The sequence below is a fragment of the Globicephala melas genome, chromosome 14 (genome assembly GCF_963455315.2).
Source record: "Globicephala melas chromosome 14, mGloMel1.2, whole genome shotgun sequence".
NCBI lineage: Eukaryota > Metazoa > Chordata > Mammalia > Artiodactyla > Delphinidae > Globicephala > Globicephala melas.
The window spans coordinates 50571343-50585476 of NC_083327.1; the positions used below are offsets into that span (position 1 = coordinate 50571343).

General features: G+C 33.7%; 1 protein-coding gene across 1 annotated transcript in view; it reads left to right on the forward strand.

Annotated features, from left to right (window-relative positions):
* The window catches only part of CLVS2 (clavesin 2), a 69307-nt gene extending 65053 nt beyond the window's left edge, over nucleotides 1-4254 (forward strand). Inside the window, exon 6 of the mRNA XM_060283862.2 lies at nucleotides 308-4254. Coding sequence (XP_060139845.1) covers nucleotides 308-395 — 88 coding nt within the window. The 3' untranslated portion in view covers nucleotides 396-4254. The remainder of the gene's footprint in view (nucleotides 1-307) is intronic.
* The last annotated feature ends 9880 nt before the right edge of the window (nucleotides 4255-14134 follow it).

Below are 14134 nucleotides of genomic sequence, written 5' to 3' on the forward strand. Positions count from 1 at the left end.
GAAATTCTCAGACTCAAAGAAAAGTCTCTTGCTTGACTGTAAAGAAGAGAACTTAAGCCTATTATTATGTATTTAGAATCCTCTGCTGTGCATTTTTCTATTCAGAGGCCAGAGGGGATTGTTTCCTTTGATGCAAAACATCACCATAAATGTATCTCTTTAAATGTGCAGCATTCTCAGTTCATAAGTCTCTTGTTGTAGAAAAAGTTAATCCGCATCCATGAGAGAAGTAATAAAGGAGAAAAGACAGAGAACAGAAGGTGATTGTTTGGCAGTAACGCACTGACATTGGCTTTATCGTTTCTAGATCCCAATCAGTTGTGGATCCTACAGTGTTAAAACGCATGGATAAAAATGAGGAAGAAAACATGCAACCTTTGCTCTCTCTGGACTGATAACTTCTCTACCCTCCCCATGGATTAGAAATGGAAGGTACTTGTTTTCAGCACCAGGGCCAGCGCTGTGGAGGAATTACCAGCTGGAAATTTATTTATTCACGTTAATGTAGCATAATATATAAGACATCAGGCTTTCCCGTTTGCCTGAACCATGGGTGCCCTGGTCTGAATTTTTTTTAAAAGGTCAATAATTTATTCTGTAAGTGCCAAGTTCTTTGTAAATACAATGTACTCTTCACGTCAAGTTTGTAAATTTTGGTAGTAACTTAAATTGGAAGATTGGCTTATGAGTCTATGCCAGTGATATGAACTATAACAAGAACAGAAAAGACACATAAGCAATTAAAGCTAATTAAATGTAGCCCTGTTTCCTATGAAGCCATATTTCAGCTATCATAGTGATTGTTTCATTGTTTTTCTCTGAAACTGTCGTACTCAAATGTACATTTAATGGGCACAGGGAACTAGATGATTCTAGGAAATTATTATGATAAATGTATTAACTGTCTAGTGATTTTCAGTTCACAGAAAATGTACCCTGGTGACTATCACTGGCCTTGCATTTGGGAGACAAGGAATGGCAAATGACCTGGTAAACTCAACACTTGAACTCTTCTATGTTGTTTAATTCCTGGAGTCTTGTGAAAAAAATATGTTCCCCAAATTAAGATGTGGAATTCTGAAAGAGAGTGGATTCTTTTTAAACTGCTGTCTTCACAATGTGTCCTTTATTCCAGACCCCATTTTATCCCTGTCTGATGTACTTTAAGAAACTTTTTCCCCCAAAACTCTTTGATCAAGAGAAAGAGAACTCATACATGAATAGTATTTGACAGCTAATTTTGAACATAAAAGTTGCCAAGTACCAATAAGGGGCTAATTTCTAATTCTTGTGCACTGGTTGAAAAAATATATATATTCTCACACACGTATATATTTTTACTGAGCTCTAATAAATCCTCAATGTGACAGGCTTACAAAGTAAATCACACATATTCAATGGTCTTAGAGACGTAATAGATTACTGTATGCAATGCTAACTCTGGAAAACCGCTTCCATTAAAGTTAATGAAAATGAGGTATAGTAAAACAGACTTTCAGTGAACTTATTTAAGGGAATTCAATTTAATTTGTAATGCAATCTTGACTCTGCCATTTTAGTGCAATATATTTTGTCTTCAAAAAAACAACAGGTATCAACAAAGGCAGTAGGCAGTATCAGGTGATGGAGAGTAATATTGTTTTCCCCAATTTCAAGTTAATTTTCCTAATGATCCAGTAAGTTCACGTTTTCTTCTCAGAAAAGATTTTAAGAGCATATTGCATCCAGGAGAGATAATGAAATCTTCTGAGGGCATCTGAGATACTATATTATAGTATAAATCTAGATTTGGAATCCTTATGTTAAAGTTTTCACTTCATAAAAATTCTGCAATGATAGCACATTTTAAAAATTTAACTTTAAATTTCAAATTCTAGTGTGAAAAAGCAAGATTTTTACCACCTTTTCAGAGTGGTAATTTTTGAGACTGAGGATTTAACATTAAAGTATTCTTTTGAAAGAAAAATATCTCAAGGAACTTTTGGAAACCAACAGAAATAAAGGCATGTAGCAGCCTTCATATACTTCTTAGTCAAAAGCTTTAAAAAGTCAAGTTCTAATTCTATAGCTAAGAATCTTAAAATCAAGATCAGTACACAATTCTGCAGTGTCACCAATGGACTGTCTAGTATTTGTAAAAATACATAAATATACATTAAAAATATGAATGCAAGATACCTTAAAAATGCTGACCTCCAATCAAATGCAGAAGAATAATGACTGTCGGTCCTCTGCTCCACCCATAAATATTACAGAGATTGGAATGCATTGGAATAAAAAGCCACAGCAACTCTTAATCTAAGAACCTAACCAATGTTGTTCTTACGTTTTTGCCAACTTGACATACATTTTTTAGCATTGGGCTTTATATACTATACAAGCAAGTGTTAGACAATATGATGGAATAAAATGGAAAGAAAGTAAGTACAGGAGGCCAGTCAACCTTGCATTTTCATGAGTTTCATTTGATATGCACCATTTATTGCCAATTTTCAGAATTCTACCAGCTTCAGATGTCAACCAGCATAGCCAGCTTTTTTTTCCCCCTGTCATAAGCTAGTGTCATATACAGAAATAACTTGGAAGGCATATTTTATGTGTATACCTACCCACTTATAAGTATCATTCACACTCTCTCCCTACCCCACATTTGGAAACTGCATTGGCATTGCTGCTTGACGGCTCTTTTTCAAATGAGCAATTGAGAGTTGGCTGGATTGTGTAAAATATTTTTAAATGAATGAACAAATTACAACAATGATGTGTTTTGAAATTGCTGTATCTAGTTCGGTCTGCCTATGTCTTTTCAGTCTGGAAAAAAATTCCAGTAATGTTTTTGAAGCTGCTTAGAGAACATTTGATCAACTTTATGAATTTTCCCCTCAGCACCAGCTAACTAACACTGTTTAGGAATTTTCTTTTTCCTCATGTGATTTTCTGTGTTACGTTGCTATGTCTACTGTTACATACATAGTAAATAAGCACCCTTATATGCTTTCGATTTCATTGAGATAGTACATCCCCACTCACACATACACACGAACACTAGACTGTTTGCTCTAATGATTTGCCTCTCTATTTTGAGAGCTATGCTTTTCTTTTTCAGTTATCTTGTTACTTAAAATTTGTAGACATCAAAGAATTACCACGTTTGATTTGGAATAGGCCCATAATTCATTTACTTCCCTCACTTAGCCTGCCTAACCTTCTATTTCTTGTATCATTTCTTTTCTCCAGTGTTTCAGGGGCAGCTGCTTCCAAAGCTGGTTTAAAAATAAGTAACTTCCTTATGTTGTCCATGATATTTGCACACATTTTTGACTGATATTTTACAAGGAAGAGATTATCATAAAAATATATTCTAAGAAATATGAAGAAGTGCCTCTTTAAAAATGGAATAAAGCAGTGATACTAGAATATGGATTCTATTTGTTCTCTCTTCCAAAAAGTAAATACATGCATCTATTATATTATAAGGGTGAAATATAGCTATAATTTGAAGAAGGATATTTGAGGTCTTGCTTTGAGTATTCTCGTATAGTATTGTCTTTATTGTGTAAGTTCAATACAGTAACTTCAACATGTTACTGACAAACATGGCACTATGCTAAAACAATATACAAATATTAAATTGAGTGTTGCAAGCAAGTTTTTGAAGTGCATGCATGATTACTTTTATTTCATTAATAGTTTGCATAAGTGTAGGCAGAGACATTCCTTAAGTGTTTTCATATAAAATGCTTGTTTACTTTACAGTACTGAAAATTCATACATTCATAAGCAAGAAAGCCAAGCAGCTGGGTTCTCTTTAATATTAACTAGGTCACATTGTTAAATTAAACATTTGACGTTTCTGTAATATTTCTGAGGGAACAGAGGTCCCTCTGATGCATCAAGATAATGCAGAATTGTTTGAAACATCAAGAAACATGTTTACTACTCTTCACAAAAAGAAACTTTTAGAGCTATGGCAGTGTGTCTTCAGGAACAGACTTCCTTTTCATCTACAAATAACCCAAAAGCGTATGGACATGCTTATGGTCCTTTAAAGAAGTTATATCAAGAAAACCTGCTGAAAGTTTATACAATCTTATGTTATTTTATCTAAGCGTCTAGCTGGTTTGGTTGGTTAATAATTTCTTTTGCTTCTTATTTGGTGTGTGTTTATTAATAATTACTTGAAAAATTGCCACCAGTTATGAGGACATTTCAGAATGACTTTCAACACAAAATAAAAGGAGCAGAGCTCTGGCACGATGTGTGAACTTTCAGATATGGTATTTACATTTTTTGCATCAATCGGCTAATAGGCAAATGTTCCATTTTATATGTGCTATATAGCTATATAGCCTAAGAAATAGTGATACATTTTAAATTTATGAGGCTGTTAGATCGTGTAAGAATCAGCAGATTACCTAAAATATATTGGAACAAACGTGGAGGACTGGCTAAATATCCAGTGTGTGTGTAATTATCTTTAGTAGTGAAAAGGATTTTGTTTTGTTTTAGTTGAAAAAAATGTTTTCCAATATGCTCTTGGAACTAGTTAGCACTATTACTATTTGAAAGGGAGAAAATAATAAATACATAAGGAGGCTTGGCTTTGAAACATTATTATATCGCTTTAATTGCTTAAAGCATATCATTTTTTTCATGAATTGAAGTTTTTATTTAGTAAATATCCATAGATTAGCCCGGCACATGGCCATAACACTATGGAACCTATTCTGCACTGAGCGTGGGAATTTATTCCCCTATACTGTAGGATATACTGTAGGATAGGATAAAAACGTGAAATAGCAATGCACTGGACTGAGACACTCAAGTTGTACTATTTTTTTTAAAGGAGTGCAAATGATACTGTTGAAATAAAAAAAAAATTAGAAAACAAATAAGCATAGGTCTTAAATACAATAAATGTACTTTTATAGTAAATAGTGGACATTGTTACAATTCAGAAGGTATTTGGTCAGTCAGTATTTGACTTAGTTTCAAATTTCATGCAAATATTTTTTTCCTTAATGATAGCAATGCATTTATTCTGTCAAACTTAGTTCTTGTGGTGAATGAGAGGGACCTAGATAAGAAGTGAACAAACCCTAAACCATATTAAAAAATTGCAATGCATTATAATTGGTTATATATAACAGAGGTTCAAAGCTCTGTCTTGTTCTTAATTCAGTTTTTCAGTTTTCATATTTGTGTAAAAGATAAATAAAACTCCCCAAACTAAGTAGTGTTTGTTTTCAAAACAGATTAAATAAGATGTCCAAGAGGTAATTATAAGAATACTGAGCACACTGTTTACTATTTGGCTCAACTACCTTTGACCTTTTGAGGGAATTGTTTATTCCAATACAATATTAAAAATGGTATAATGTAATTTTGAATAAATATACATTTTTGCTTTAAAAAAGCCTTTATTTTGCATATAGTAGATGTTGAATTTTGTAGTACGGATCTTTGCATCTGTGAAATGGAGATTTCTAAAATGTCATCTAAAAATGGGCAACAGGAACTTTATTTTGAGGGAAATTGTAGTTAGCTATTTTGGTTAGGACACCTGAAATTTTCTGATACTTGTATGTTTGGGGCTAAAGGGAAAAACACAATTCATTTCATTAAAATTACATTTTCAATAGTCTATAACTTCTAGACAAGACTTCAAAGGAGAGCTTGAATGAAGAAGTAAGTTAACTTTTAAGTTGCATGGAGCAATGGGAATGATCAATAAGTAAAATAACTAACATTTTCATATTTTCATGTAATGTTATTGGATTAGACAAGGAACTAAATTCAGAAATTTGAATTATAAAAAACATTGATTTAAATTCTATAAAAATAATTAAGTAAAATTTTAAAAAAATTCATTCTGACTTGAAAAAAATGCTTACTTAATAAACACACATTTGTATCTTCTGCGAGTTTTCCTCGTTTATCTTACCTGTGGATGAAAAACCATCTATGGAGGGGCAAGAGACACCTAACTAGAATCCTCTATAATTGATTTCATGACTTTCTTTAGCTCAAACGCAGATGATTTTCCTGTGCACAGCTTTTGAGGTTATCAAGTCTCGTTATTGCCGCCTCTTTCTAAAGCTCTGTCAGGAGGAGCGCACGTTTCTAGCAGCTACTGCAGAAGCATCCTGAGTAGGAATAAAACAAGGGCAACCAGACAATACACAAAAAGCCAGAGATATGGTCTGCACTCCTTGTCACTTAAAAGTGCATTAAACTGTATTACTAATTCTAAATACAGAAAATGATTTCAAAATGTCAAGACTTTCTGATATCAAGAGTTAAACATTCTTAGCCCAAGAACAGAGGCCATGGGGACATGATGGGCAGGGCTCTGGTATGTAGTCTGTCTGCACACAGCAGCACCACCAAAACGCTTATCTCTAAGTATCACTTTTCTCTAAAAATAAAATATGGTCTTATTCCCTTTTTTCTAACTGAAAGCATAAAAGTATCAGTTGGAAACCTTAAATGCTTAGTTCTCTTTTAAGAAAAAAATGCTACGTTATACCCATATAAACACAACTCACTCAGTTGCATAGGACTGAAATATTTGCATCCTGATTTATAAATCCTTCCTAAAAATTTAAAAACATATATAATAAGACTTTATTGCTAGAAAATTATTAAATGTTCTTTGTACCTGGGATTCGTGGGGAAGACTGGTAATATCCTTTCTGTTGAATTCATATATCTAAACATTTTATTTGGATGTTTAACGGACATCTCACATTTAACATTTACAAAACCAAACTTCTCTATCCTGAACCTGTTTCCTCTTTATAACCTTACCATCTCACTAAGAGTCAACCCTAACCTTCTAGTTTCTAGGGCTTAAAACTTTATAGTCATTCTATCCCTCCTCTCTTGATCTCAAAACCACATCCAATCTGCTAGCTCATACTTTTAGCTCCTTTTCAAAGTATAGTATCCACACTCTGACCACTTCTCTATCCTTCATCATCAGTACCTTGCTCCAAGATTTCATTTTCTACCTGGAATAGTTTAATAATCTGAAAACTAGTGTCCTTGCTCTGCCCTTGCCCCCTAGAATCAATTTATAGCACAACATGTGAGTGAGCTCAGATGATTTCATTCCTCTCAAAACTCTCTGCAAGAGTAAAAACCACAGTCCTTATAACGATGTTTGAGGAGGAGTGATACGAGGTTTGTAAGCACCAGTATAGCAGAAGAGCATATTTTCTGATTAGGCTGGCATCTTTACCTGTACGATGCAAATGTAATTGTTAAGTAATTTCTTGCTTCTAAAGTTCTAGACACTATACCCTCTCACCCCTGACCTTGACTTTTCTTAGATCATCTCTTAAGCTTTCATCTACTCTTTAATTGTCTTGCTAAACGGTCATCCTTGCACTCCCAGGAAATAGCCAAGCATTCCTCCACCTCAGAACTTTTACTCTGTGTTCCTTCTGCCTCTTTCCCCCAGATATCCCCGTAGCTTATTCCCTCATCTCCTTCAGATCTTTGCTCAAATGACACCTTCTTAGAACTCTCTGGATTTCCCTATTTAAAATCACATGGCCCTGTGTTTCTTCACGTATTTTTTTCTGCTCTATTTCTTCTCCATAGCTTTTATCACCTTCTAATACAGCATAAAGCTTATTTATTTTGTTCACTTTGCATTGTCCCCTAATGGAATATGAACTCCACACAGGCAGATATTTGTGTCTGTCTTGTTTACTGTTGTATTACCAGTGCCTTGAATAGTGACTGGAATTTAGTAGCAAATCCAAAAAGACTGCATGAATATCTTAAGTTGTTTCAACAAGTTATGTATTAGCCAGTAGTATACATTTAAGGAGAGTCCTTTTTTTCTTAATAAGAAATATTTTTTTAAAACATCATCAAAGTGGGAATTTATCATGAGCCGAGAATTCTCTTCCCCTTTCTCCCAAATCTGGTCTCTACTCCAGGGCCCAAATTTTACATAACTTTTGAGCTTTATCTTTGGAGGTCACCCTAAGATCATTAGATGTTGTGTCTATATATTCATGGCTTATATTTACACCTAGAGAGACTACAAGATACCTCAGATGAAAAGTCATTTTGAGCTCAAAACCATAGTAAATTGTTCTTTGTTGATTATCCTAGTTAATTCCAATTTTTAAAAATTGCAGGAAGTTAAAAGACCATAGTTCTTCCACTATGGAAGACAGATCAAGAGAATATACCTATATACTTACTTTTACTGGAAAGGAGAGGGAAAAAGCAGGAAGAAGGAAAGAGATAATGATCACCCTTTCTCTGAAACAATTATAAATAAGGAAGTTTTTTGGTGTTTTTAAGAGCTTCCCATGATCTAGAAATCTATATGTTACAACTACTTAGTCCATGAGCCCTCTTAACAGAAGTCTTATATCAAATGAGTTTTATATTTGATATCTTTACATATTTCTTATAGTCCTGACACCACACGACAGGAATTGATCAAACTCATATAGTCTAACTGGCTTTCCAACTTTCTCCCTTCTCTGTACTTTACTTGCAGGTATCATTTTCTGAACTTTACAATCACATTTTTTTTTGTCCTTAACTATCCCCATATTATTTTTTTTACAATTTGGACATACCCATAATTTTAGTAACCGAATATCTTAGATATTGATTCTTGGTGTGACAAGTTTCTGATTTTTATCCTCTGCAGTTTATCCTTTTGGTCTTGCTAAACCTATGCTATTCCTTTCCCCCCACTACACTTTTGTGCCTTTCCTTACATTGTAATAATTCAATCCTCCAGTTTTATAATTTCCTACCAGGACTTCTATTAAGAACACACTGAAAATAAAGGATTGACAGGTGGTACTGAAGAAGGAACTATAACTTGAAAAATAAGGATAGATGTTTGAAAGTGTTTTCAGGAGACAACCAGTCTTTAGTGACTTTGTGATGTATAGTATGTACATTGGTACTCAGCAATGATCATGTTTCTTGTCAGTTACATAAATATATTGCAATCAGTGTTAATGGATAGTTTGGAAAACCTTCTTCTATAGAGAAGACATTAAATGGCTCTTGCTCAGAAACAAGGCAGGATTTTCTTGTATTTCTATCCTTGACAGTCTGTACAGTAGAAGCCATTTGCCTCTGTGGCAACATTTTTTGCCAATCTTCAAGAATGTGTTTAGCATCACTTCAGAAATAAGGGATTCAAGCTCAAGTATGCACAGTACATGGAAGATACTGTAATTCATGTTATCTTTTACTGAATTTTTTTTCATGAATTTTTTTTATGATTGAATCCTAACAATATGTTCTTTGATAAATTTATTCATTATATGCACTTTTTAATGGACTTAGAAATTTTACAAAATAGGTCACTTTTTTATATTCTTAAACCCATAGTATTCATGTTTCATTTAATGTCTAGATTATTCAAGTCTGTTGATTTCTGAGGACAAATGGATTTCTGTTCAATAAAGTGTCGCTAAATGAAATTTCAGATTCTAAAATGTGGATGTGCGTATATGCCCTTTCAATCTTTTCGTCATAAGCTAAATTCCTGTAAATTTAGAAGACATCGTGTCAAATAGCTATGAGTAACTTTGTCATTAAAAATGGAGACATATGAAAACGGTGTTAGTATTTAGAAGTATAAAATATTTTTAAAGGGACTCTAAACATTTGTGGGCATATTGTAATGTTATTTTGAATTTATTGTTGACTTGATACAATATATTTGATGAGATTGTTATAAACAGCAAATCACTGGAAAGAACTTAGTGACTTCTGGAATGACAGAATGGTGATCCAAACCGGTGTCAGCTGTAATGTCCTCCCCTTGAAGCAGTGGAATGGACCGGATGATGATTTCAGTTTATTTCATTTTTAACATTAACAGACATTAATTGAGCACTTTATCTGTCCCAGGTACTGTTCTAAGCTCCAGAGGTACGGGAGTAAACAAAACCAAGCCTTTGTCTTTATGAAAGTCTTATTCTGGTGGAGAAGACATGCAAAAAGTAGATAAGAAAAATTATATACTGTCAGGTAGTACTGTAAGTACAATGAAGACTTATTAGTTTAATTTGTGTGACCTCTGGCACTCTGTTTCCTCACCTGTGAAATGGGACAATACTTGTACCAAAAATATGAGCTAGATCTTGTTATAAATCCTCTTGTTAATCTGGCCCCTTACCTTTCATGGAAAAATACAATATAATCTATCATTCTCCTTGCTATTTGGGGGATGGCTATCAGGATTCTTCAGTTCCTTCATTTCTGCTCAGCACTGCCAGTGGTTGCCAGGGCTGCAGATGCTCATAGAAAATGAATCTTACAAGCTGCGTTTCAGGGTCATCCAGAGGTGCCAGTTCCTGCCCAGTTTTGTCCCTTTTAAGGTAAATTCCATACTGCTTTAATTCATTATATGTGAAAAATAAACATCAATTTTCATCAGAAAAGAAGACCAAAAGAACAAAAGATCAATGAGCCCTGATAGACTGCACAATTTAATCTTTCCATTTAATCTGTTATTTTCCCTCATCCACAGGGAGAACCATAAACCCATGGTTTTCCTGAAAAGGTTTGGGTGTATTCTATGTGTCAGTATCACAGTTAAAGGGAGCTCCGATCACTGTAGATCCAGAGGTGTTAATTTAGGTAGAATTAAAAGGATTACTTCCTGCTGGTATGTGAAACTTAGAAGTTTTGCTTTTTATAAAGTAGTCATAAAATACTCAGAGAAACTTGTGAGAACGTTTGGACAAATTACAAGACACGGTGAATATAGATTATAACTCATCTAGGAGGAGCCGTGAGCAAATAAAAGTTTCACTTATGAAATAGAGAGAAAAACAGCAAATGACTTCCATCTTGGGGAAACATAGGGCTTCTCTATTTCTGTTCATACAGAAAAATCACTAAAAGAAAGTGTCTATATTAGGGCAGGCTAGATGCCATGTTAGTTAACTAATAGAAAAATTGAGTCTTCTTTCACATACTGACTTTCATAAAGGAATATTTCAGACCACCAACAATTGATGCATTAAATTTATGGGAAAAAACCAGATAATCTATTACGATCATAATAAAACATCCTGTTTTTGAGAGCAGGAAAGTCTTACCTATTTTTGTGAGCTGATGTGTTTCTGAAGTCTTTATAAATTTATTTCCCTCATTGATTATATACTAAAGATTTTAGTCAGTCTCTAGAAAAAAAATAGTGGTTTTTTTTTTTTTTTTGCGGTACGCGGGCCTCTCACTGTTGTGGCCTCTCCCGTTGCAGAGCGCAGGCTCAGCGGCCATGGCTCACGGGTCCAGCCGCTCCGCGGAATGTGGGATCCTCCTGGATCGGGTCACGAGCCCGTGTCCCCTGCATCGGCAGGAGGACTCTTAACCACTGCGCCACCAGGGAAGCCAAATAGTGGTTTTTATACAACTTACATACTAAAAGGTATTTGAAAGCAATTTTTCTAGCGCAAAGAATTTTAAACCTTATTTTGCCACAGTTGCTCTTTTGTCATTTAATGGATATTATAAACACGTTTTAACAAACTTTTCTCAAAAATAATAAAACAAATTATGGATATAATTCAAGACTTTAAAAAAATCTAAGAATCTGTAGCATACATATTTTTAACTTGGAACGATTATGAGGATATTTGGTAATTATTCAATATATTTGATTAATGAAGACTGCCAAACAGACAGTTGTTAACACCTAAGGAAAAAAGCAAAAAAAGCTTTCTTATTATCCCTCAGGCATGGTCCTCCTCACCACAATCAAAAACTACCTTTCTTTTTGTTTTCCTTGAGAATAATAGATGCTACTGCTAGAAGATCCTTCAGAGATTAAGTAATCCAAATTGCTCATTTTATTAGTATATAAATGGAAACCTATAAGGTCTGTCTTGCTAGAAGTCACACAACTAATTAAGGGAAATGCTGGTACTAGAATGAAGATTCAACCAATTTGGTGATACTTTTGTTGCTTTTAATAACTTCTTCCTTGCTCTCCTAACCCTTTTCTATTAAACTCTCTTCTCCTGCATATGTCCCCATTTCATTTTTTTCATTTTTTCCCCATACCATATACTGTGCTTGGAATTCTCCACCAGTATTATATTAGGTAAACATCTACTAACACTAAGAGCACAATATTCAGGGGTATTAAAATTAGAAACAGACTGTACATATCCACTATGCCCAGCCTTTGAAAGGATCTTAACAATCAGTAGATGTAGCATAAGCCCAGTCCTGCAGGAAGATGAAACTTTATCAGGCCTATGACTAAGAAAACAATAGTCACCCAATGAAGCCAACTATCTTGTGTTTAGAAGCATGTGTTCCTTGATTTCAAGAAGAAAATGGGATGGGGAGCAGCTCAGCACAACTACTCAACTTAACTCTTGACTATCGTCTCTACATTTGTCAACGATTAAAGGCAAATCAAAGGCCAGGAGGTTGGTGACTTTTTCTATCATGATGGCTGCAAATCAACTATGTGTTCCATGGGAGAGCTGTGGTACTGTTTGGGAGAGAGCTTCCCACAAGCATTTCCCCTACTGTGTTACCTTATTGTGAGCTTTTCTCATAGGATTTGCTATAGGAATTTTATGGGCTGATATCTTTCACAGATTGGATTTTCTCAAATCTTAAGAAAAAAATTGGAGAGAACTATAGATCTTAATAAATTGGTTAATCTAAGTGTACAGAAATATTTAATTCAGTTCACTAAAAAGGAGTAAAAATGTTCTGTATCAGATTTTATCAGAGATTATCTCAGCATTGCTATTGTTGAGTTTGGAAAATGGTGCCTTTGGAGTTACTTGGCCATTATCATTTTATCTGACTTTTAAACTGCATTTTTATGTTTTTTTAAATAATGTGTGAAAATATGGTATTAGACCCATACTGAGAACATAAATATTACACAGAGTCAACTATCTTAAAATAATGCACTTAAAAAAACCCATAGTACTTATAATACTATTGTATTCTAAGTTGGGAGTAATCTAATTTAAATATATTTCTCTTCGGGAAACAGAATTATAATCAAAAACAGCATAGCTTCATACTTCATACCATGTATTATGATAAATTTCAAATGCAAGCCTTTAAAAGTCAAAAGACAAAGGACAAATTGGGAAAATTTTTCAACTCATATCACAGATATAGAGCTAAGTTCTCATGTATCAAAAGGTTTCTAGAAATGGATGAGAAAAAGAAAAACCCAATAGAAACATGGGCAGCTGATATAAACATATGGTTCACAGAAAAGAAAACATAGCCTCTCTAAAAATATGAAAAGATGCTGTACCATGCTCAAAATGAGAGAAATAAAAATTCAGTGGAGCAGTTTCAGGGCACACTCTTTTGAGGAGGCTATGGGGAAATAAGTTCTTCCTCACGTTCCTTTTATGATGGATGACAGTTTGGCAATATCTATCAAAATTACAAAAAGAAGTGTACTTTGACTCAGCCATTCCACTTTTGGGAATTTATCCTTCAAACATACTTGCATACATGAGAAATATTTCATAGGATATATTCAAATGTATTTCCAAGGATATTCATAGGATAATTGTTTGCAAGAACAAAAAATTGGAAGAAAAAATGTTTAAAAATATATGCTATATCCATAGAAAGGGTACTATACAGATCTGATATAATCTGCTTAAATAAACCAGAATACTATACAAACCTAAAAAAAATGAGGAAACACTTTATGTACTAAAATAGAAAGATCTCTAAGATACATTGTTCAGAAAAACAGCAACGTACAGAATATTGTACAGAATATGTTATAGTTAATGTAAAAAAGTGGGGAAGGGAATAAAATAAATATACATATATGCTTGTATATTAAGGAAATGCAGAAAAATACAAAGGAATTAATAACATTTGTTGTCTGTTGGGGGGAGTTGGAAATTGGATAGATTGAGTAAGGGTGGGAAGGAAATTTGCACTTTTCACCTTTCCATGTTTTTTTAATTGAACTTTGTGCATGTATTATTTATTGAAAAATCAAATAAAAACTTAAGAAATTGTTATTGTCTTAAGCCATTCTGACATTGCTAAAGTTTGTAGTATATATACGGAATAACAGAAGGAGTACCCATATATCCATACCTCAGCTTAAGATATAGACCATTAC